Here is a 25533-nt window from a genome sequence, read left to right as displayed (position 1 = left end):
TACTCAACATAGTACTAAAATCCTAGCTATAAGAATCAGGCAAAAGAAAGAAACACAATGTGTGATTTCACCAAAAAACTCTTAGATTTGATAAATGAATTCAGTACAGTTTCAGTCTACAAAATTAATATGCAAAAATCAGTAGCATTTCTTTACATCAGTAATGATTTAGCCAACAAAGAAATCAAGAAGGCAATCTCATTTAGAAATTTTTGCTACCAAAAACAATTTAGGATTGAATTTAACCAAGGAGGCGAAAAACCTTTACAAGGAAAACTACAAAATATTGTTGACAGAAATTCAAAACAACACAAATGGAAAAACACCTTATGCTCATGGATTGGAAGGAATATCAACATCATTAAAATGACCATATTGTTCAAAGTAATCTGCAGATTAAATGCAATCCCTAACAAAATGTCAACATCATTCTTCACAGAATTAAAAAAAAAATCCTAAAATTCATATGGACCAACCCCCCCCTCCCCAAAAAAGCCCAAATGGCCAAAGAAATCCTGAGCACAAAGAACAAATACTCCTGGATTAAAGGGAGTTTAGTAATTAATAGATTAGTAATACTTGCTACTAGAGACATTTTTGTCAGGTTTGTCAAATATCAGATGGTTATAGGTGAAAATCAAATCAAAACTACAATGAGATACTATCTCGCACCAGTCAAAATGGCTATTACTAAAAAGTCAAAAAGCAACAGATGCTGGCAAGGTTGTGAAGAAAAACGAATGCTTTTAACACTGTTGGTGTGAGTGTAAATTAGTTCAACCATTGTGGAAGACTGTGTGGCAATTCCTCAAAAACCTAGAGGCAGAAATACCATTCAACCCAGCAATCTCATTACTGGGTATATACCCAAAGGAATAGAAATCGTTCTCTATAAAGATACATGCATGTGTATGTTCATTGCGGTAGTATTCACAATAGCAAAGATATGAAATCAAACTAAATGCCCATCAATGATAGACTGGATAAAGAAAATGTGGTACACATATACCATGGAATATTTTACAGCCATAAAAAGGAATGAGATCATGTCCTTTGCAGGGACATGAATGGAAGTGGAGGTTGTTATCCTTAGCAAACTAAAGTAGGAACAGAAAACCAAATACAGCATGTTTTCACTTATAAGTAGGATCTAAATAATGAGAACATATGGACACATGGCAGGAGGCGGGGGGAACAACACACACTGGGCCCTGTTGGAGGGCGGGGGTGGGAGGAGGGAGAGGATCAGGAAGAATAGCTAATGGGTGCTGGGCTTAATTCCTGGGTGATAGGATGATCTGTGTAGCTGACTACTATGGCACACATTTACCTATGTAACAAACCTGCACATCTTGCACATGTACCCCTGAACTTAAAAGTTGAAAAATTTTTTATAAAGGAAAAACATTAGGGAGTAGCTGCCTATGGGAGTGAGGAGAATGAGAATAAACATTGGGGAGAGAGGAGAAAATACAAATAAAACCAGAAGACCTTGCATGGGCTGATAATGATAGTGTTCCAAGAACTGAGAGGTATGACTGAGTCAACACTCTACACTGGAAGTCTGAAAGAAGGAAAGAACTGAAAATGAAAGAGAAAATAAAGGCCATGAGTAGAGCTAGGAAGCTTCCTTATAGACAGGAGAATGGGCCCCACATCCAGAGCAAAGTAAGCCGACCAGAGAGACAATGCATCTGCCTAGGCTCTAGTTCCCATTACAACCAGCTCACTGTCATCACGGTTCCTGGGCTCCAGAGAGATTCCCTTATAGGTCCCACCTTGGTCCTTACAATAACCCCTCTGGTTCTCTGAGGCACATCAGTGTGACTGCTCCTCACATAGTCCAGCAGCCCAGCAATTCTTTTGTGGGATCTCTTTGCCTCCTGCCCAGTAGTGGACAGAACTCAGCACTTGGAATTCAGGAACACCTACAAAAAGCTTTAGGGGCAAGACAGGTTGTGCAGAGGATCCTGTAGGGGAGATAGAGGACAGTTTTACATCACAAACACAGGAACACAGCCATCCTGCGGCTCCAGCTGGACCACCAAATGAATCGTTTTCCTCTGCTTTTCCTTCAGGCAGCTCTCAGTCCTCACCCTGAGGTCTTAGCCACTCCCAAATTTCTTTTGGCTTCTAAATTTCTCTTTCCTTTCTTATGCAGAACAATTTATTAATGTAGGCACAAAGCCTCCAAATGTGCATATCCACACTTTTAAATTATCTGGACCACTCTAAAATTAGAAGTACCAGAGACTTGGAAATACAGTGTGCTTATGGTTCATTGGTTCTTTTTTTTTTTTTCTGTTTCATATGAAACCAAAAATGCCCTGTCTAAAACATGAATTCAATGGGTAGCAAATGAAACAAAGCCCCATTGGGATGTGTCTGTTCTAGAAGTCTGAGTGTGGTGGAAATGTGACTGCACTGAGCTCCAGGACAGGTAGATTCTACTTCAGCAGGTCACAAGGACCAGCTGTGAAAATTGTTAGACAAATTCATTTAACTGTGTGCCAGTTTTCTCAACCACCACATGAGAAAAACAAAATAGGTCTTATGTATTTCACAGGCTTGTTGTAAGGTTCAAATGAAGATATAATTAAAACAAATTTTTTAACTTTATAGCCTCGTGTAACGTTTGACCAATGGTACAATTAGCATGTGCTGCACATAGTTTTTCTTTTGGAGGGGTTGCAAAGAATACTTATGGCATAATCTAATTTATGTAAAAAAAGAGAAAGCAATATATATTTGTATTCGAAACTTGCAGGATATACAAAAAATTGATATCAATGATTAACTATGGGGAGTGGCAAGGGGAAGTGTTGAGTGGGTGGGGAAAGAGGTTTTTATTTATACACTTTGAAAATGTTTGAATTTTCTTAACCATGAGCATATACAACTTTTATAATAAGCACTGGGCAATACTACTACTACTACCACTACTACTGCTACTAGGTTGGACTACCAAGCCACTTGGGTCAGATAAGGATGGCTCTGCTCACCACACTGGGGGGCAGAAGAAACCTCACATTGTCTGGTTTCTTTTATATCAAGAACCTCTATTTCCCCAACAGTCAAGTTAGGGTTAATTATTCACATCACATTGATTCATGTTACAATTTTTAAATAAAATTCACATATGGCCCAAAATCTTTGAGTGCCTTTAAAACATCTGACCCATGCTTTAGGAGCAGGGCTTACGCAATAATGATGTTCTTTGTTTTATTTGTTTGTTTGTTTCTTGGAGACAGAGTCTCACTCTGTCACCCAGGCTGCAGTGCAGTGGTACAATCTCAGCTCACTGCAACCTCTGCCTCCTGGGTTCAAGTGATTCCCCTGCTTCAGCCTCCCAAGTAGCTGGTCTGCCACCACACCCCACTAATTTTTGTATATGTAGTAGAGATGGGGTTTCACCATGTTGGCCAGGCTGGTCTCAAACTCCTGACCTCAGGTGACCCACCTGCCTCGGCCTACCAGCGTGAGCCACCGCGCCTCGCCTGTTTTTTGTTTTTTGTTTTTTGTTTTTTTGAGATGGAGTCTCACTCTGTCACTCGGGCTGGAATGCAGTGGCTTGATCTTGGCTCACTGCAACCTCCGCCTCCCTGGTTTAAGTGATTCTCCTGCCTCAGCCTCCTGAGCAGCTGGGATTACAGGCGCCTGCCATCTCGCCCAGCTAATTTTTATATTTTTAATAGAGACAGGGTTTCACCATGCTGTCCAGGCTGGTCTTAAACTCCTGACCTTAAGTGATCTACCTGCCTCAGCCTCCCAAAGTGTTGGGATTACTGGCACAAGCCACCGTGCCGACCCTAAGGTGTTCTTGTACACAGGGTATTGTCTTACACTACAGGGAACCTGGATTGGAGTTGAAGGCAGATTTTTTTCAGTTGGGGTGGAAGGGTGAGAATGTGAGTGTTCAACTTGAGAGGAGAAAGGGTAGGGGTGGAAGGAACCGTCACTTGTATAGGGATTAATACTTTGCTTTTTAAAGTTATTTTAAACTGTGGTCTGTTTCTGTGTCCAAATAATAACTGCAATAATAACAAATATTTGAGAGGTTAGTTAGACCTGAGCAAAAGCCTCGTTTTATTAAACAACGGGGCCTGGTGATTGTCCCACTGTCTGTCATCAGGGGTATCCTGACTAAAAGAAGGGACAGGATTGTGCCTTGGTCACAGAGGGATCATCACCCTTCCTCTCTGCATCTACTCCCTCGAGCCATCTCGGCCCTAAATTGCTGACACAGGCAGATTCCATTGGATTTAAGCCTTTCTCCAGTCCCATCAGCGCTAATTGGACACATGGAATCCAGAGGTCTGTGAGTCACACTTTCTTAGGACATTCTCTACAAGTCCAGAGAAATGACCAGAAGGGAAGGGAAAGGAAGGGGCCCTGGGGTCCACCCAGGGCTGATGAAAAGGCCCTAAGCCCTACAAAGGTGGAGGCATCTTCAGGTGTGTGTCAAAGTACGAAGTTAACTGTATAAATTAGTGCAAGTCCAGCAAAACCCTGATTTTCCCAAGATAATTATTTTGAACCCGTTTAAACATTTTATTTTAGATGTCTTTTTCTTTTTTTTCCCCGAAAGCCCGCTGGCTCCTAGGTTGGCTGTTGCCCTAGGCACAGCCGAAGCCGCCTGTGGTTCTGCACTCTGAGGTGCAGAGAAGGCCGGAGCGTCACAGGGAGGCTCAGGACGTCAGGGAGCTGAGGGCCTAAGATAAATAAAGTAAAAACAACCGCTGTTCGAGACTCAAGTCCCCTGTTCTCTCACCTCACGCGGGCACAGGGAGCCCCCGGGCTGCACACTGGCCAGGGGCGGAGCTGGATCCCGGAGAGCCGCTGGATCCCGGAGAGCCGCCGTCTCCGCTTCGCCGCCCTTCGCGCGCCCCACTTCAGCCTTTCAGCGTAAGGTAGGAACCTTTTTTCCAGACGGCAAAGAAAGGGAAGACTTTGCCGGAGAAAGAGGCAGTGAAGGTGAAGATGGGCTCCTGGGTCTGGGCGTTGTGGAGGGTCACCTGCCCCGCCTCGTAGTCCAGGGCGACTCTCACGCCGCGCGGGATCTCGCTCAGCGGCAGGTCGGTGCCCGGGGAGGTGCTGGCCCAGCACTGCTGGTGCGAGATGATCACGGCCCAGACGCCGTCCTCGGCGCTAAGTCCCATCTCTCCCTTCCTCCTCACCCCCTCCCCGGCCACCCCCACCGTGCAGCCGCCGCCGTCGCCCAGCTGCACGTCAACCTGCCAGCGGTGGCGCCCGGAGGAGAATCCCGGGAAGCCCAGAACCGCCGGGAGGCCGTCGAAGCGCAGGGGGCTGTCTGGCAGGTTCTTCTTCTGCCGGGTGTACCTCACTGACTTCCTGTCTTCCGAGAGAACCAGGCTCCGGCTGGCGGTCTGAGGGTCCAGAGTGATGACCCCTAGAGGGAGGAGCGCGCAGACATCAACAGCGGGCGGCAACCACAGATGTTCCTAGAGCAGGCAACGCACGTGGGAGGCAGAAGGAGTACTGGACTTGGGCAGCATGCCATTGGGCCACTTCTCTGAACCGCCCTTCTACCTAATCAGCAAGTGGTGCTGTTAAGGATTTGCTTCTCAAAGTGCGGCGGGAGGGACCAGCAGCATCCCCACTACCTGGGAGTTTGTTAGAAATGCAGAATATTGGGCCCGATCCCACCCTACTAAATCAGAATCTGCATTTTAACAGGATCCCTAGGAGACGTTTCTGCATATTAAGTTTGAAAAGCACTTACCTATACCAGAGTGAGTGAGGTGATGCTTATGGAAACAACTTCTAAATTAAGCACCAATTTAAAAATAAATGTGATTTTTAAAAAATTGCACATTTTTTGCTCAAATCAGTGGAGAGCCCAGCACAATGCTGCTCAAAAAACTAGGGCTTGATAAGTATTTTTCAACGAGTAATATCTATACAATTAGATGACATTAATTGAGCACTTACTATGAGTCAGGTAATATACTAAGCTCTTTGCATGTATTAATTTATTTTGTCCTCACAGCTACTTATGGGACAGGTACAGTACTTTTATTTTCATTTTACTGATGAAGAAAATATTGTGGGACAGAGGCTTAATAACTTGCCCAGTGTCTCAGAGCTAGCAAGAACTGGAATCGAGAACTCAAGCAATCAAGCTCCAGAATTCATGCATTTTATTGCTCTGTTTGCTGCCATGGATTGAATGGATGAATGGAAGAATGACTCCCCAAATCCCAAGCTGTTTACCTGAATCTATTTCCAGATGATGCGCCAAGTTTTCTGAGGGAAGCAGAAATAGAAAGAGAGATCTGTGACTTATTACTTCTTATAGGCACCCCCAGGGGCAAGGTGTCTTGAGTACAATGTGAAGATGAGGACAGAAGACTCGGCTTCTGCTGCGGTCTAGTGGAGGAGAAGGGTCATCACCCTCCTGGACTCTCAGTCCTGCACCTGTCCTTAGGGAGTGGAGGAGATGCTCTGGGAATCGTGCCCCTGAATAAATTGAGATCACTAAGGGAAGGCTCTGGGGAGGGAAGATGTCTCGAGCCAGGTTTCAAGGGCAGAGAAGGATGGAGATGGGTGGAAGACAGGAGGGCAGCTAATGGGACTGGGGAAAACTGTGGCGCCTTCCCCTTTACCTGAGAACATCCTCATCATCTCTGGGAGGGTGAGTATTTTCCTGTGGAAATCACGGATCTTCTTGACAAGGTCAGGAGAAATGGCCTCAGGACTCACAAAAGTCTTCATCTCACACCTGCAGACAGGTTTGGTAACCAGTTAGGTCCAAATTCCAAAAACAAATGTTCGGGTGAGACCAAGTGAGGCTGAAATCAGACTAAAGAATGATCTTGGCGTCTGTGGTGAATAATCAAATTTAGTATCATTTCTTTACTTTTGCTGGAAATGTGTAGTTACTAAAATAGGAGGCATTTCAGTTAAACCTCAGAGGAACTAAGGATAATCACTTCTCAAGAATTGGAGGTAAGCCCCTTTAGGAGAATGTTTAGTTCTGTAGGGGCTGAGGGACAGAGATCATTACCCCTTTTGGTCTCTAGAGGGCAACAGGGTACCATTTGAAAACAGCCTTAAATTACCCTTGTGTATGCTGTTATTTGCAATGAAAATATTGCAATGAAAAAAACTCCTGATTCTGGTCCCAGCTCAGTCCTCATTAGACACTTGCTGCATTACCTTGAAGACTCTTCACCCCCTGGGTCTCAGTTTCTTCATCAGACTGGAAGACCTCCAAGCCCTTCTAGATCTAAACTTCTAATGTGCTTTGAAAAGCATGTTTGGAGACACTTCCTGATTCATGGACCCTGGGTTTATCCTCCCTGCACGGGAATAGGCACAAAGCACATGACAAGTGTTCCGTAGTCACTACACCTCTCCTCATCTCAGTGCAGACTGCTAATGCTTATAGCAGACAGGGAAGGAAAGGGCCATGCATTTACAATGCCTCTGGCTCCTGGTGGCTGTCCTTTTACAGTAGCATTAGAAAATTCTGAAGGAAACCAGAGATGTGTGTAAAAAATGAATGAATGAAAGAACAGGCTGGTATTCCTGGTTTCCATGCTTATCATAGTCTACAGAAAGTATTCCCCCTTTAAATTACATTTTAAATGGTGTTAGATACTGACTCAAGTACTAATAATTTCATAGATTAAATAAATGTTCCTGGATCAACCTAAAAACATGATTATTATTTATAACTTCACTTCTAGGGGAAAAAATGTGTCCCCAATACCAACCAATCAATTTAAAAATGAACCTTTAGAACGCAAATCTTTAGTGAGTTTGGACTGTTTGTGCACAGTTGAATGAGACAGTGTGTCTGCCAGAGTGCCTTTGCTTTCCTGGCAAAGTGGGTGGCAGTAAGTGCCCCTGCCCCTTCCCATTCAGTCTTGATGTTGAGTAAAAGGAGGCAGGACCAGGGAGTGGGCCCTACCTGCTCTGGTTGACTCTGACATCCTGCAAAAGAAAGACAAGAACATACATTTAGTTTCCATAAGTCCTTCCTGTCAGGGATTCTGTACATCACTTTTCCCTTAAAATATGAGCTCAAAACTCTCCTTCTGCAGAGAGTTGTCCTGTTTAATTACCTACTCATTAGATTGTTCTTTTACATCATGTTTTCTTACTAATTTGGGTTTCTGTAGTCAGTTCATTTGTGCTGGTTTCCCTGTTTCAGCCTTATCGTGGGGGTGGGTTGTGTCTGCAATGATTAGGAGGTGGTAGAGAGCAGGGGCCTGCCTTCAGTTATCAGCTGGACCTGATGTGAGCCAGGATCACATATTCATAACCATAGCAGACACCGGTTATTGAGTTCTTTCTGTATATCAGGAATCATGCCAAGCATTTTTTATGGATTGTTTCTTATAATTTTGCAATAACTTTATGAGGGAGGTGCTATTGCTGTCCCCATGTTTAGAGAGGCTAAGAGACTCACTCAAGTCACACAATTGGAAGAGCCAACATTCAAATCCAAGACTGTCTAACCCTAAAGCCCTTAACATGACCACAGCGTATGACTTGGGCAAGTCTCCAGCCCCTCTGGATCTGCACCCCCTTAACCTCTCTCCACTTCCCTTTCCTGCCTCTCTCCAGCCCAAAGCATGGTGCCCACCCCCTTCCCCGTGGAGTCCCTCTCTTATCCTACAAAGTGGTGAAGTGTCTCTCACTTGTAGAAGCTCACTTGCTGGCTGCTGACACTTCTCCTCCAGCTCCTTGACCTGGGCTCCAAGCCGGGTGACTTCCTCAGAGACCTTTGTGATATATTCATCCCTCTCCTTCCAAATCTGCTGCTCCAGCTCCCTCAGCCTGGCCAGCAGGAGACATCGCTGCTGCTCCAGCTCCTGCTGCAGCCTCTCAAAAGCTGTTTCCACCTGATGCTTCTTACTTTCGATCTGAGTCTTCAAGGGATAAAAGGCAGACATGGTTAGGAAGGGGCTCAGAGATAGCTTCCAGGATGATCATCTATATACTTATTATTGATTAACAGGGATAGGGAGTAACTGGTTCCAAGACTCATTCCATTTACTAATATGCCTAGAAGTAGTTAGGTCTCAGGATGAACTTACCAATGATGAGGGCTGTGCTACTGTCTTAGCTAGATACTCTAATAATAATGCTACATTATGCTCTCAGAATGATGTTGAACTTTTCAAAAATATTTCCACAACTACAATACCATCGTAACCCTACTATGCCTTCTTAGAGTTAGGTGGGGAAGACTGTAATAATTTCTTAGAGGCAAAAGGAAGTTGTGATTGGAGTCAACACAACTTAGTGGGAGAGTGTGTAATTTTGGTTTTAGCCGTGGAAATCGCCAACTACAGGGCATACTTTGATGAGAGCTGAGGGATGGTGGATAGGTTGCTTTGTCCCCACACTCTCTCCTTGGTCAAGGTACCAGAAATCCTCACACTGTGATTCCTCCATAACTTTATAGCATGAAAAAAGAGGCGTGAGGGATCCAGATGTAGCCACACCATCAGCCTACTGTCCTCAAGGTCAGCCTGTAGTCAGGACTAGAATCCCGACACTAACATATATTTTTGACCCCAAGCTTCCCATCTGAAGGTGGTGTGTTCAGGCAAACAGACTAGGATGGAAAGAAAAATGAATTAAGGGTCAAGAAATCCAGGTTCCTCATGAACTTCAGCTTTGCTATGTGGCCTTGGCAGCATTGCTTTTCTGGTCCTAAGTTTTCTGCTCTGTAAAATGTGATATACAAGATGGATCTTGGATTGCAAGACATCAGAACCACTTCTAGTGCTCATGGTCTGAGATCCCAAATGCCTTTGTGCAGCCACAGGAAGGTGAATGAGAACAGTTTGTCAGTTCTTTTCAGCCAGGAAACAGATACCAGCCAACGGGTTTCCCCAGAGTCTCTTAAGAAAACCTTCAAAGGAAAAGGTAGCCAGTGACGTGGCCTGTACCAGCAGCACTTGAAGCTTCTGGTCTTCTCGACACTTTACATCCTCAATCTCATCTCTCTCCATGCTCAGAGCTTCCAATCGACTCCTGAGACGATCCTGTGGGGAGAAGAATGGGTGGATAGAGGTGACTGAATTAATAATTCAACTCACAATTATTAACTATCACATCCTGGGCACACTGTTGAGTGCTGAGGGGTTCAAAGGTGGAAAAGGCCCAGTCCTTGCCCTAAAGAGACCACCATCTCAGGAAGAAGTCAATGTCAAGTGATTAAAATACAGATAGATAAATGCAATAGTCCAGGGGTACACACAGTGAGATGGGAACACAGAGGTCAGCTCTGCCTGTAGGCCTAAGGGAAGGTTTGGAAAGCAGAAAACATTTACAATGTGCCTTGAAAGATAAATTTCCAGTTGAATAGAGAGGGAGAGAAAAGGACTTAGTGCCCACAGATGTGAAGGACCTCTTTAAGGAGAACTACAAACCACTGCTCAAGGAAATCAGAGAGAACACAAACAAATGGAAAAACATTCCATGCTCATGGATAGGAAGAATCAATATTGTGAAAATGGCCATACTGCCCAAAGTAATTTATAGATTCAGTGTTATCCCTATCAAGCTACCATTGACTTTCTTCACAGAATTAGAAAAAAACTACTTTATATTTCATATGGAACCAAAAAAGAGCCCACATAGCCAATACAATCTTAAGCAAAAAGAATGAAGCTGGAGGCATCATGCTACCTGACTTCAAACTATACTACAAGGCTACAGTAACCAAAACAGCATGGTACTGGTATCAAAACAGACATATAGACAAACAGAACAGAAGAAGGGCCTCAGAAATAACACCACACATCTACAACCATCTGATCTTTGACAAACCTGACAAAAACAAGCAACGGGGAAAGGATTCCCTATTTAATAAATGGTGTTGGGAAAACTGGCTAGCCATATGCAGAAAACTGAAACTGGACCCCTTCCTTACACCTGAAATAAAAATTAACTCAAGATGGATTAAAGACTTAAATGTAAGACCTAAAACCATAAAAACCCTAGAAGAAAACCTAGGCAATACCATTCAGGACATAGGCATGGGCAAAGACTTCATGACTAGAACACCAAAAGCAATGGCAACAAAAGCCTAAATTGACAAATGGGATCTAATTAAATGAAAGAGCTTCTGCACAGCAAAAGAAACTATCATCAGAGTGAACAGGCAACCTACAGAATGGGAGAAACATTTTGCAATCTATCCATCTGACAAAGGGCTAATATCCAAAATCTACAAAGAACTTAAACAAATTTACAAGAAAAAAACAAACAGCCCCATCAAAAAGTAGGTGAAGGATATGAACAGACACTTCTCAAAAGAAGACATTTATGTGGCCAAACCTATGAAAAGAAGCTCGTCATCACTGGTCATTAGAGAAATGCAAATCAAAACCACAATGAGATACCATCTCACACCAGTTAGAATGGTGATCATTAAAAAGTCAGGAAATAATAGATGCTGGAGATGATGTGGAGAAATAGGAATGCTTTTACAATGTTGGTGGGAGTGTAGATTAGTTCAACCATTGTGGAAGACAGTGTGGCGACTCCTCAAGAATCTAGAACGAGAAATACCATTTGACCTGGCAATCCCATTACTGGGTATATACCCAGAGGATTATAAATTATTCTACTGTAAAGACACATGCACACATATGTTTATTGCAGCACTGTTCACAATAGCAAAGACTTGGAACCAACCCAAATGTCCATCAATGATAGACTGGATAAAGAAAATATGGCACATATATACCATGGAATACTATGCAGGCATAAAAAAGATGAGTTCATGTCCTTTGCAGGGATATGGATGAAGCTGGAAACCATCATTCTCAGCAAACTAACACAAGAACAGAAAACCAAACACCACATGTTCTTACTCATAAGTGGGAGTTGAACAATGAGAACACATGGACACAGGGAGGGGGACATCACACATTGGGGCCTGTCAGGGCTTGGGGGACTAGGGGAGGGATAGCATTAGGAGAAATACCTAGTGTAGATGACAGATTGATGGGTGCAGCAAACCACCATGGCACGTATATACCTATGTAACAAACCTGCACGTTCTGCATATGTATCCCAGAACATGTATAATAAAAAAAGAGAAAAGGACTTAGTGCCCCTGAATTGTATACTTAAAAAGAGAGAGAGAGGTGGGAGGAGGGGAGAAGAGTATTCTAGGAGGAAGAGACTATGTGCAAAAAGTATCGGAAGCAGGAATGAATAAGACAACTCAGGAAAAAACAGCAAGCGCAGCTCAGTCTGGCCAGACACGTGGTGCCTTGAGGAGGGAGGCTGAGCGATGAGGCCGGACAGGGAGGAAGGATCCCGACAGCAAAGGGCCTTGAATGTCTTGCTAAAGACCTTGGACTTTCTTTGGGCACTAGGTATACATGGGAGGATTTTGCACAGATGAGTGACTTTGTGTTTTAAGAGGATCTGTCTCCCAGCAGATTGGAAGGTGACTGGAAAGGGTGAGAATGGAGACAGGAAATGCCATGGAGACTGCAAAGTCTGCGCAAGAGATAGGGAGAACCTGGCTGTGAGGATAAGGCAGAATTAAAGATTTGGGAGATGTTTCTAAGGTAACCACTTCCAGACCTGGTGACTGGATGACAAGAGAGAGATCTGAGAGGCTGACAGGAAAGTGCCCCAAGGCCAGATGGGGAATTCTCACAATTCTGGACTACTGCCACCCTCCCTTTCTCAAGAAGAAGAGCAGTGCTAGCAGGTTCCCCTTCCCAGCTCCTCCCTCCCCTCTGCGCCCTGGCAGTCAGGGCCCTATAAATCCCATTTCCAGTCTGGATCCTGGGAGAACAAGTTTACCCTGCCCATAATCTGCAGAAGATCCCACTCGGCATTGGAGCTTTCTTTCCATAGTGAGTGAAGCCAAGGCTACAGTTCTTTGCACTCCACCTCTGTGGGATCCTCTGAGAGCTGGAGCTGAAGTTCCCCCCAGACCAGGAACTACCACACATCCAAGTGGAGCCCTATCTGCCTTCAGTCTGGGAATGCCTCGAAAGTCCCTATAACCTTAGGGTTCCCTGATGTGGAAGCCTTTCATCCAGATCCCCGCCCGATTTCCTCCCCTCATAACAGGACATCATCCTGCCCCAAACAGGCCCTAGGTAAAGCTACACTTCTTACCCGGTAGGGCTGAATGGCCTCGTCCAGGAACCCCACGGTGTGCGCCTGGTGCGTGGGACCCTCCCTGCAGAACACACAGAGGAACTCGGCATCGTTCTCGCAGAAGAAGTAGATCTTCTCGCCATGCTCCTCGCAGTAAGTCTCTCCCAGCGGGCCCAGGGGCACAGGGGCCATGGGAGTCTCTGCCTGCTCCTCCTCTTGGCAGAGCGGGCAGAGCAGGATCTTGCCCGAGGATTGGGCCCCCATCTGGGAGAGCGCGGGGAGGCAGAGCCGGCAGAAGGTGTGTCCACAGGGAACGGTCACCGCATCCTCCAGCGGCCCCGCACAGAGGGTACAGGCGGGCAGCTCATGGACCACCTTCAGGGACGGGGTTGCGGGCATCACGGTGCCTTCCCCAGCCCGTCCACTCCGGTCTCCTCAGCCCACGCGAGTTCCCTTTCCCTGAAATCGAGTCACACTTACATGAATCGCAGAGGGAAACGGCTGCAAGGCTGAGAGACAGAGAGAGAGAGAGAGAGACAGAGAGAGAGAAAGAGAGAGAGAGAGGCAAGAATGCCAGCACAGGGAAGCCACCTGGCTCCGCCTCTTGTGTTCCCTAGAACCCTGGCCACCACCTATCAGCGGAGTGGGTCCAAATTCCAGGGCGTCTCGAATTACCCAGAATTTCCCAGTGGCGGCCAAGTAAGCCAGTTCTTTACTCCTGGCTCCTTCTGGTCCCTAGGGTGGAGAACAGAGCACACCATGAGGTCACAGGGGGATGGGTTTCCTGGAATCTGTAGACCACAGTGGCTGGGGAGAACTGGGGAGCAGAAGCTTCCTGTCAGATTGAGCAGGTGGGAGCCATAAACTTCTGGCTCTGAGGCGTGCCCACAGCATCAAAGTCCAGGCTGGAGTGAGAGGTGTGGACTTCGGGAGATTCTGCGGGAAGTGTGTGGGCGGGACGCAGTTTCGACACTGCAGGTAGGGTGTAAGGATTGCTCATCGGGTCCCCTCTTCTGCTCTCCTTTCCTCCCTCACCACATCTGCCCATGGTGGCCCCTCCTACGGTCCCAAATCCCCCACCTGGCACAACAGTCCCCTTTGGGGTTCGGGTAACACTGGACTATTTTATTTATTTATTTATTTATTTATTTATTTATTTATTTATTTATTTTTACTGTAGCGGGGAGAAGGCAAGAAACCATAATGCAAATGATTTATGTTGATACACATTAGAAAACGATTAGTCAGAAAGATAATCAGTTTCAACCACATTTATCTAGGGTTTAGTATTCTTATATTACTACATTCAATTTTAATAACCCTCTAGGCAAACATTATTACCTTCCTTTTACAGAGAAAGAAATGTAAACTGACTTTCCAAATGTAAAGTGACTTTCCAAAGGTCACAAAGCTAGAAAGTATCACGTCAGGGACGATCCCAGTCTCCTGGCTTAAAGCCCTACGCTCCTCCCACACCTCACGCCAAGACCAAGATCTGCAGCCACGGTCCTTCACCCATGCACACATCTGTGGATAAAACCGGGCCTTCCCCCATTCTCCCACTGGGTGATCAGCCTAGCCCCTTGTGGTTGCTCCCTTTTTACTCTAATCACTTTATTACCTCCCCTTCCCATCCAATCTCTGCTCTTCCTGCCACGAGTGCAGCCCAGGAACTAGTTTGTCCAATACAGGAGCCACCAGCCACATGTGTCTACTGAGCACTGAAATGTGGCCGGTCTGAATGGCGGCATGCTGTATATGTAAAATACATACCGGATTTCTTTTTTTTCTTTTTCTTTCTTTTTTTTTTTTTTGAGACGGAGTCTCGCTCTGTCTCCCAGGATGGAGTGCAGTAGCGCGATCTCGGCTCACTGCAAGCTCCTCCTCCCGGGTTCACACCATTCTCCTGCCTCAGCCTCCCGAGTAGCTGGGACTACAGGCGCCGGCCAGCACGCCAGGCTAATTTTTTTGTATTTTTAGTAGAGACGGGGTTTCACCGTGTTAACCAGGATGGTCTAGATCTCCTGACCTCGTGATCCGCCCGCCTAGGCCTCCCAAAGTGCTGGGATTACAGGCGTGAGCCATCGCGCCCGGCCAACACACCGGATTTCAAAGACTTTTCACAAATTTAAAAATGTAAAATATCTTATTAATGACTTTTTATATGGATCACATATTGAAATGATAATATTTTGGAAATATAGGACTAAATAAAATAACATCATTAAAATTACTTTCACCTGTTTAGACTATTTTTATATGGCCACTAGGAAATTTTAAATTGCATATGTGGCTCACTTTGCGTTTATGTTGAATAGCATTGTTCGGAAGACAGATCTGACAGCAAATTATTTATGGTCACTCACCTTCTTACTTGTGTGCCTAGGGCAAGCTGAATAGCCTGGCTGGGCCTCAGCTTTCTCATTTATGAAATGGAGATCCTAATAGCACTGATGTTGCAGAGCAGACACAGAAATAAGATCATACTTTTAAATTGCTTGTATCAATGTAAGTTGTACCGTCATTGTAAATAAATTCTGGCCATTACTAGTTTTCTTTCTCCTCCCCATCATAGGAAATATTCCAGCCTCTTTTGAGGCCTGCAGCAGGCCAGTTGAGGCATCACCATTGAAGTTGCTGGTGCAGTGTACACCCTGGCACAAGGACCTTATCTGAGTCCCCACATTCTCCTGCTTGCTGATGGGCAAGCCCTGGGCTGGCTGATACCTCCAATCTCTTTGGAGACAGCTGGCCATATGGCAGAAAGGCTGGAGTGGCATCTCCACTCTGTGACCCAGTCTCCCACTTGCCCCCAAAAGAATATTTCTTTTGACAGTGGACAGCTGACATATCACCACTTTCCTTCTACTGTGAGTGTCTCTGGATGGGCAGAAAGGAATGGCCAGCCCCTGGTTATGGTCATCTAAGGTCACCTCTGAAATGCTGTGAGCCCCTCTTCCTTCCTCTCCTCTGCTATTTCCCATCTCTGCTGTTGGCAGGAGAATAGAACCCTGGCTGCCAGAGATGCAAGTGTGTGACGATATGGGTGCTGGTGCATATTTAGTATGTGCCTGTGTCCAGCCATGTGCATGTGTGGGTGTGTGAGTGTGTGACCCAGCCCTTCCCCCGTGGCCAAGCAGAGAGAGTGGCCTAGAGGAAGCCATAGCAGCAGTACCAGCATGGCCTCTGCCGCCTCTGTGACCAGCCTGGCAGATGAAGTCAACTGCCCCATCTGCCAGGGTACCCTGAGGGAGCCGGTCACTATCGACTGCGGCCACAACTTCTGCCGGGCCTGCCTTACTCGCTACTGTGAGATACCAGGCCCAGACCTGGAGGAGTCCCCTACTTGCCCACTCTGCAAAGAACCCTTCCGCCCTGGGAGCTTCCGGCCCAACTGGCAGCTGGCTAACGTGGTGGAGAACATTGAGCGCCTCCAGCTGGTGTCCACACTGGGTTTGGGAGAGGAGGATGTCTGCCAAGAGCACGGAGAGAAGATCTACTTCTTCTGTGAGGATGATGAGATGCAGTTGTGCGTGGTGTGCCGGGAGGCTGGGGAGCACGCTACCCACACCATGCGCTTCCTGGAGGATGCGGCGGCTCCCTATAGGGTAGGAAAGGGGAACTGGGGGATCCCAGGGTGGACTGGACTGGACTAAGAGAAACAGGAGAATTGTGGATTATTTAGGCCACCCGGAGGCCAAATTCTTTCTCCTTACTTAAATGATCACCCAGGCAATAGACCCAGGCATGGAAAATTGTGTTTATGTTTTATGTTTTTTTGAGTGTGTTCTGTGTTCACTTGTGGCCAACAGATAACAGGAGTTCAACAAGTACTTGTTGAATGAATGAGTGACCAAACATGAGTGTGTGTGTCTGTGCCATGGATCAGGTGTGTCTGAAGTTTGCATTTGAGGGAATGATTGTACAAACAGTGTGTATATGTGTTAATGTTTGCATGTTTAGAAGTGTGTCTGGTGTGTTTGGATGGGAGTCTGAGTATGTATATATTTGAGTGTGTAAGTGTAACTGAGAGCTCCTGTTTGTGAATAAATTCATGTTTACATATATTCAGGCTGGGTAAATGTATGTGGCATGCCATTTTATCTGTCATTAAATGAATGTGTGCTGGTTTTAGTTGTTTATGCATTGTGCTTATGAATTATGTTTTAGTACAAGTCTGTGTGTGGATGTCTTAATTAGTTAATTAGCAGTTGATAGTGAGAATTCTAATATATCTTTGAACACACATATTTATCACGTGTGTGTACCTGTTCCTAACTCTATTCTGGAGCAAATAATTTTGAAAACAATTTATCAATTATTTTTACATTACCCAAGTTTTTTCTCCCCTCTGGAGTCATACACAGATAATTGATTTCAGTAACAAGGGAGGGTTGTTATTTACACATGTTCCTTTGGGATGAGTCGGAAACTCAGAATGATTTCAGTGCGGGGCATATCAAACTCAGTACAGACCCCAGATACCACTTACCCGAAGCAAAACACAATAGAATGTTAAACCTGAAGGAAGACTCAAGTGGGAAAACCAAGTCACCGCCTCTAATGGCACAGGATAAAGGGGAAAAGTCCTGACCCAAAGTCTTGGAGACAAATCAAGAGGAACAAGACCCAAAGGGAGTAAGCTGTCAGGGTGGTGAAGGCTCAGGGATTGTCAGCTAAGGAAGGGACTCCTCTCCTGGGGCCATTTCATTCCTGGAGGCAGAGGGTCAGATGACCAGACAAACCTGAACAAATCATTTTCCATCTTGAGTATTTTATGTTCCTTCTCCCCAGGAACAAATCCATAAGTGTCTTAAACGTCTAAGAAAAGAGAGAGAGGAGACTCAAGAAATCCAGTCAAGAGAAAATAAAAGGATGCAAGTCCTCCTGGTAAGTCATCACCCCTTCCCCAGGTTCCTCCCCTTCCTCAGGGTCCAGTGTCTTCCTGAAACTGAGGCAACATAGATTATAGGGCTTTGAAGTTATTATGAGTTTAAATCCTGACTCTGACACTAACTCTATGACCTCAAGCAACTCTCCAACTTCAGTTTACTTATCTGTAAAATGGAGAGTAAAAATCATCATGACCTCATTGAATTACTGTAAGCATTAAATGAGATTGTGACTGTAAAGTAGCTCAGGGCTGTGCACATAATGTGCTTTTCGTACAAGACAGGAGGTAGGGTGTCCCTACCACCTCCTCCTACACCTCCTGTAAGCCCTACCCCTTTTAGAAGCTGCAGCAGATGGTGCTGAGACAACACTGTGAGTCTTGCTTCCCGAAATGGGATGACAAGTGAAAAGGAAACCATGACACAGTTCCAGATCTACCTGGGGACAGGGGAGGAAGAGGAGCAGAGGGAGAAGGAGAAAGCAAACTTTCTCTTGGGCTCGCCTCCTGCCCCCTCAGACTCAGGTGTCCACCAAGAGACAACAGGTGATTTCTGAGTTCGCACACCTGAGGAAGTTTCTAGAGGAACAGCAGAGCATCCTCTTAGCACAATTGGAGAGCCTGGATGGGGACATCTTGAAGCAACGGGATGAATTTGATTTGCTGATTGCTGGGGAGAGCTGCCGGTTTAGTGCTCTTATTGAAGAACTGGAGGAGAAGAATGAGAGGCCAGCAAGGGAGCTCCTGACGGTGAGGCCTGAACCAGAACCCTGCCCCACCTGTGCTGTCCTGTGACTCTTGCATCTTTGTCTTGCCTAAGCCATGTCTCCCTGACTCACACATCTCTGTATCCCAGATGGGAGATGGGTCAGAGGACCAGAAGGTCTCAATTCTAGTTCATGCTTTTCCAAGAGTTCCCTGGTCACTTTTTGCTCTCTGGTCTCCACCTCTCCGTCCCACCATCTGCCAAATAGGGAGGATACTTTCCTTAAATATTTCGTAGGGCTTTTGTGAGGATCCAACAGTAAGATGGAAGTGAAAGTAGCACTTTGAAAAGTATTAAGTACGTTGCAAACCATTCTCTATAACCTAAATGTCACCAACCACCAGTCAGGAAGTTTGTCCTGGTCTATTTCACTTCCTCACACTGGAGGAGAGATATTGGGGTCCCCACAAGGTATTGGAAAGGCAGCATGACTTAGAATGATGCTCTTAGGACTGAGAAACAGGAGACCTTGGTATGAGACTTACTTTGCCTCTAATGAGCAGGGGAAGGTCACTTCACCATCTTGATCTAAAAAATAAAGGCTTTGGGCTCTGATCCACAGAGGTGGGTGAGTCCTAATGCTCTGTGACTCTATGCATCTGGTATCCTTTTCCTGTCCAGGGCTAGAAATATATTTTGTCTTTTCCAGTCATAAGAAAAGTGGGAGGAACCTGGGCAACATAACAAAACCCCATCTCTACAAAACAAAAAAAAAAAAAAAGAAAGAAAATTAGCCAGGCATGGTGACAAACACCTGTAGTCCCAGCTACTCAGGATGCTGAGGTGGGAGGATCCCTTGAGCCCAGGAGGTTGAGGCTGCAGTGAGCCGTGATCACACCACTATATTCCAGCCTGGGCACCAGAGTGAGACCCTTTCTCAAACAAACAAACAAACAAAAAATAAATAAAATAAAAGTAAAAAAAGAAAGGAAAGAAAAATGGAAAGGAGAAGCTGGAAACTGAATCCCTGGTATCTCTTTCTCCTAGGACATCAGAAGCACTCTAATAAGGTAAGCAATATAGTTTCTCTCTTTTCTTTTTCCATATAAATATACATACATGTACCTCATGCCTAGTTATTGCCACACAAGTATATAACATTCTCACTTAAGGATACAAATTTACATATAAACCTCTATATACCCAAATGCCTTCTCAGGTATATCCATAGATGCCCAAAAATGGGCAGTGGGATTCATCCTAGAGGAAGTACGTCTGCCTGCAGGAACTAGCACCTTCATGCCCTATTAGAAGATGACCGACTGAGTCTGGAGACATTATTAAGGATGATAATTCCCAGACCCAGCCATTTCTGTGCCCCTAGATGTGAAACCAGAAAGTGCCGGAAACCGGTGGCTGTGTCGCCAGAGCTGGGCCAGAGGATTCGGGACTTTCCCCAGCAGGCCCTCCCGCTGCAGAGGGAGATGAAGATGTTTCTGGGTAAGAGAACCCCAGGCCTCCACAGAGCACAGGTGGCCATGAAGCCCAGGTTTAGGAGTGGCCTCCACGCTCCACTGCTGAAAGGTGTGACTTTGGCAAGCCTTATTCCTTCCTGTGCCTTGATTTCCTTATTTGCAGATTTTTACAAAATCTGCCTATTAGGATATTGTGACAATGAAGAAAGAGAATAAAGGTGAATATTTCTGGTGAAAAAGTTAAACTGATTTTAAAATAATTCAACAAATCTGATCAGTGGTCATTAAGCAATATGAAAGATAATGATTAACAATATATCATTCTTAATAAGTTAAAAAATCCCACAGCAACATTTGTAATATATGATAAGTTTTTGATGATGAACATTGTTAATTAACAGCCAACAACAGTTTATCTTGACCCTGTGGTATCTGGCTCGTCCCTCCTTCCTTCTCTCTTTCTCTTAGTCTGGCTCAGAGTTAGACGGTCCTGTGGGGACTGTGCTCCACTTCCTTTTCCGGAACAGGGAGTGGTGGTAGGGTGTGGGGGAGGGTTTGGAATGAGAGTCAGGAATGGGACATGGCTCTCTGCCAACCACCTCCTCACTAACCATGACAGAATGAATGATGACACCAATTTTTAAATGACCCACCCACAGTTATGTCACCCTAGAAGGACTTTTCCCATAATTCCATTTCCTGCAAATACTTCCAGTGACCTGTCAGTGAAGGAAATTTCACTCTAATCAAAGGCTGACCTTTGACTCTCCCCCAAATTATTTCCAAGTGGAATAATAAATAAATGAACCCATTTCTCTATTCATTAAGCAGATATTTCTTGAGCATTTACTATGTCCTGGGCTCTGCGGGTACAGAGGTGAGCAAGGCAGACATGGTCCCTGTTTGCTCAGGGCTAGGGCAGTGGGGCTCCCATCAGCAGCAGCAGCTGCATTGCCCAGGAACTTGTTAGAAATACAGATGTTCAGCTCCACCCCAGAGCACCTGAATCTGAAACATGTGTTTTAACAAGCGCTCCAGATGATTCTGATGCAAGCTTGGAACCACTGGTCTAGAGGATTCCAGCTTCCATTCTTCTTCTTGTCCCTTCCCTCTTCTTGGCCTCAGTTTTCTCATCATTAAGTGTCTGATGGTTTTGTAAGACTAATAAAATCTCATCCTGGTTTATTTTCTTTACAGAAAAACTATGCTTTGAGTTGGACTATGAGCCAGGTAAGCAGCCTGTGTCAGGATGGGAGAGAATGAGAAGTCCTCGGAAAGGAGAGGCAATTTTGCAGGATTCTATACTGAGCACTACAATAGTCATAACAAACACCCATGGATACATATACACATCATATATATTATATATACACATATGTGTGTGTATATAATACATGTGTGTATATATACATGTGTGTGTGTGTGTGTGTGTCACATTGTTTGTAAGGCTCTCAGGAGAAGCATGAAGAAAGGACAAGCACATACACATACTACATTCGTGGTATGAAGCTCACATCCTGATCTGCACATGTTGAGTAGATAGAAAGATTAATGCAGAATGGGATAAAGTCCATCTGGGAATGCTTTCTGGATAAAGGGGACTTTGATCTGGGTTTATAATCACCTCTTTAGAACGGTGAGGAACCCCTGATTCCTCTCAGATGTCATTTCACAGATGACAGAAGGAGGGCGGCCTGTGGGTGGGAAAAAAATGAACAGAATGGACCCCTTCAAGGCTGTCATTTCTCAATCAACCAGCCTAAGACCCTGGGAGTCACGGAGTTGTTGGAGGGGGTTCTCTAACCCACGGATGGACCTAAATTTATGGAAGCTTCTCAATATGTCCCTTTTGGTTATCCCCACAGCTCACATTTCTCTAGACCCTCAGACTTCCCACCCCAAGCTCCTCTTGTCTGAGGACCACCAGCGGGCTCAGTTCTCCTACAAATGGCAGAACTCACCAGACAACCCCCAGCGTTTTGACCGGGCCACCTGTGTTCTGGCCCACACTGGCATCACAGGGGGGAGACACACGTGGGTGGTGAGTATAGACCTGGCCCATGGGGGCAGCTGCACCGTGGGTGTGGTGAGCGAGGATGTGCAGCGGAAGGGGGAGCTTCGGCTGCGGCCAGAGGAGGGGGTGTGGGCTGTGAGGCTGGCTTGGGGCTTCGTCTCGGCTCTGGGCTCCTTCCCCACACGGCTGACCCTGAAGGAGCAGCCCTGGCAGGTGAGGGTGTCTCTTGACTATGAGGTGGGCTGGGTGACCTTCACCAACGCTGTCACCCGAGAGCCCATCTACACCTTCACTGCCTCCTTCACTAGGAAGGTCATTCCCTTCTTTGGGCTCTGGGGCCGAGGGTCCAGTTTCTTCCTGAGCTCCTGAGAAGGAGCAGTTACCTACTCTCCTCTAAGTACAGGACTCATATCAACCCAAGTACCATGTGGACTTGATCCCTGGCTGAATCACCTGGACGACTTGGAATAGAAATGACTGCTTTAGAAGATGGGATGGGGCCAGGTGGTAAGGGATAGAGGAGAGGACACTCAATCTACTGATCAAGTCCTTTCCCCAATGCCCAGTGGATGGCCAGGGTACCTGGGGACTCAAGCTGCTGCCAGTTCTGCTCACCACCATCCTTGCTTGGCACAGAAGTAGCTGCATAGAAAGAGCACTGGATTTGAAGTCAGAAGACCTGGGTTCTTGAACCAGCCTGGCAACCAGTTGTATGACTTTAAACAAGGCATCTCACCTCTTTTCATCTTGTTTTCTTCCAATAGTGTTAGAGTTCATGTAATCACATTCTCTAGAACCATTTAGTTTGTGTTAACTATGAACCAAGCAGTGTGGTGGCCACTGGTGACTTGAAAATATAGAGAAAAAAAACCCTGCTCTATATCTGAAAGAGCTCTTAAGAAGACAGAGAAACATAAAGAGGAAATTACAGCACAGTGTGGTGGGTGTTATGGGAAGTCCAACCCCAGCATTATGGGAGTTCAGGGGAAGGGGCATAGCCCAGCCTGGAAGGAGAGGGTGAGTGGGGGATGGCTTTCTGAAAAGGGTGGTCTAAAGGATGCCTACGGTCAATAGGGAAAAGAGGGGAAGAAGCATCTTAAGAAGAGGAAACAGCAGAGAACTGGCTGGATGACCTGTGACTCATGGAGCACTGGGTTGTCTCCATTGTCCTCATGGGCAGATGTGTGCCATCCCCAGCCGACACCACTCACTGCCTCCTTCCTCTTGGTGTTGCCACTTCTGGGTGAGATTAAGGTGCAGGGCCTGGGGGCAGGAGGACATAAGGTATAGCCACAAATCATAACCCAGGGACCACACTCAACCCTGCGGAAATCGTCTTCCTGATCAGTTGATTACCATCTGAGGTCAAGAAATGAGATAGTGGAAGCAAATGGGTCACAAATAGCTCAGCTGTGGGCTCAGAAACTGCTAGGTAAAAGAATTCCAGAAGGAGGCCAGGGCATAAGTTGGATGACCTATGACCTTTAGCCTAAAAAATTGAGACTACCGTAATTGAGACTACTGTAGTGATATCTGAGAAATGGGATGGAAGAGTGACCATGTTTTATTTTCTTGTTCTTGTCACTACTGTATTTTATTTTGCATAATCATGCCCTTCACTGACAGTCTCCTTAACATCATCTGTTTACTCTGCTCAGATGTAAACTACAATGCTCTGTCATCTCCCTACTGGGTCTCCTGGGAGGAGGGGAGCCATCCAGGGTGCAAACTCAAAGGCAGAGGGCACAGCGTGCTTAGGCCCAAGCTTAGAATTCAATTGAGAAGTTCTGTTGTTCATCCTTAGCTCAGCAGGTAGAAAAGAGGTGGAGATCAGAAGCCAGGGATTAGAGATTGAATTGCTTTCCCTGGGAGTGTGCAGTATCTCATTAAAATGTTGTATATTCAAAAAAATACAGACACACACAAGTGCCTATATAATGATAAAACATATCCAAAGCACCCAAACCTGTGATTCCACTAAAAAGTAGATCCTATTTTTCTGTTTATTTTTATTGGCTTTAGCTGTGTCTTTTGAAAGGACTATTATCCTCTAAAATGTATGTGTATGAAGATCCTGGCTTGCAGCTCGGGAGCTTTACACATCTTGTGTCACTTTATCTTGGTAACAAGCCAAGATCATGCAACCAGTTCATCCGTGTCTGACCCAAGAGCTCTTAACTGCTATGCTGCACTGCCTCATTCAGAGATAGATGCCTGCATGGGTCCTGGCGATTATTTTAATGCTGGCTACACCCCCACAGGTGACTTGGATTCAGAAATACAATTTATATTTCTTCTTTTTAAATTGTTTTATTTTATTTTTCTTTTAATAGTTATATGTCAGTGAGAACAATTTATATGTCTTACACTGAGAAATAAAACTGCTCATAAGTGAAAACTCTCATGTTGGTCTGTCAGTACCTGCTTCTCCCCTAGGGTAATTTTACTTGAAGTTTACTTGCTTTCGGAGTATGGAGTCAGCACAGGGGGAGTGGATAGATCCTAAAACCTGGTAACTTCAAGATAAGGCAGCTTAATGAACCTCCTTGCTCTGCTGGCCAGAAGTGGGACTCTGGGTTCCCTCCCCAGGAAGTGCTCAAGTCTAGAGGCCCCAGAGTCCCAGCTACCCTTTCCGACTCTGAAGGACTGTTGCACATTTGTAACATCCACAGTTTACACCTCATTTTTCACAGCTTACATGGTAGCAACCCTTTCTATTGCAAAGAATTGAGACCCACTCAAGTTAGTTCAAATGATAGGTAAGTTTATTATAAAAGCAGAAATAAGGAAAATGCGATTTTCCACCATGAGCCAGGCCCCGTGAGAAGCTATGTCAGGGGTGAGTGAGTTGGTGGGGTCACCACTCGTTCCTGTAGGAAGAACTAGAGATTCCAAAAATGCTGATAACAATCGCACACATAGAACTTATTTTGGCCAAACACCATAATAAATATTTGTATATATTAACTCATGTAATCCTCACAACAACCTCAGGAGGTAGGTGCCCATCTTGTACATAAGAGAACTGAGACATGTGGAGGCCGAGCAGCTGGTCTCAAATCAGCTGATAGTAAGTCGCAGAGACAGCATTTGAAGTCTTGTGGTTTGGCTCCCGAGTCTGTGCTCATGACCATTATGCAGTGGTATGTTGTATGCCCAGGACCTACCGGTAAGAAGTGGGCTCGAAGTCCAAAGAAGCGTGAAGACTGGATATTCCTGCGGCCTCTCAGCAGCATGGGTCGTGGACACCTGTTCCAATACATCGTGGCTGCACATGCATCTCTGATTCTCTCTGTGTCTGCTCTTCTTGCCAACTAATGACACATTCATCATG

General features: G+C 45.5%; 2 protein-coding genes across 4 annotated transcripts; one reads left to right on the top strand and one right to left on the bottom strand.

Annotated features, from left to right (window-relative positions):
• The first annotated feature begins 4731 nt into the window (after positions 1–4731).
• Positions 4732–24601, top strand: TRIM10 (tripartite motif containing 10). Of its 3 annotated transcripts, none has more exons than XM_054685545.2 (9): positions 4732–4910; positions 13139–13266; positions 15689–16721; positions 17908–18003; positions 18524–18754; positions 19758–19780; positions 20095–20210; positions 21383–21415; positions 22051–22656. In XM_054685545.2, exons 3-9 carry the CDS (start codon positions 16293–16295, stop codon positions 22566–22568), a joined length of 1446 nt encoding a protein of 481 aa, XP_054541520.1. In that variant the 5' UTR covers positions 4732–4910; positions 13139–13266; positions 15689–16292; the 3' UTR covers positions 22569–22656. The 3 variants fall into 3 exon arrangements, with proteins under 3 accessions (XP_054541520.1, XP_009449143.4, NP_001065287.1); XM_009450868.5 differs by lacking the exons at positions 4732–4910; positions 13139–13266 and adding exons at positions 13916–14030; positions 22766–24601 and having other exon boundaries at positions 22051–22226; NM_001071819.1 differs by lacking the exons at positions 4732–4910; positions 13139–13266 and having other exon boundaries at positions 16293–16721; positions 22051–22568.
• Positions 4893–13512, bottom strand: TRIM15 (tripartite motif containing 15). The gene is made up of 7 exons (NM_001045508.1): positions 13132–13512; positions 9930–10025; positions 8670–8900; positions 7937–7959; positions 6627–6742; positions 6235–6267; positions 4893–5410 (listed from the first exon to the last, which is right to left on the bottom strand). Exons 1-7 carry the CDS (start codon positions 13510–13512, stop codon positions 4893–4895), a joined length of 1398 nt encoding a protein of 465 aa, NP_001038973.1.
• Positions 24602–25533: the final 932 nt, after the last annotated feature.

The sequence above is a fragment of the Pan troglodytes genome, chromosome 5 (genome assembly GCF_028858775.2).
Source record: "Pan troglodytes isolate AG18354 chromosome 5, NHGRI_mPanTro3-v2.0_pri, whole genome shotgun sequence".
Taxonomy (NCBI): domain Eukaryota; kingdom Metazoa; phylum Chordata; class Mammalia; order Primates; family Hominidae; genus Pan; species Pan troglodytes.
This window is presented reverse-complemented; position numbering and strand designations above follow the sequence as displayed.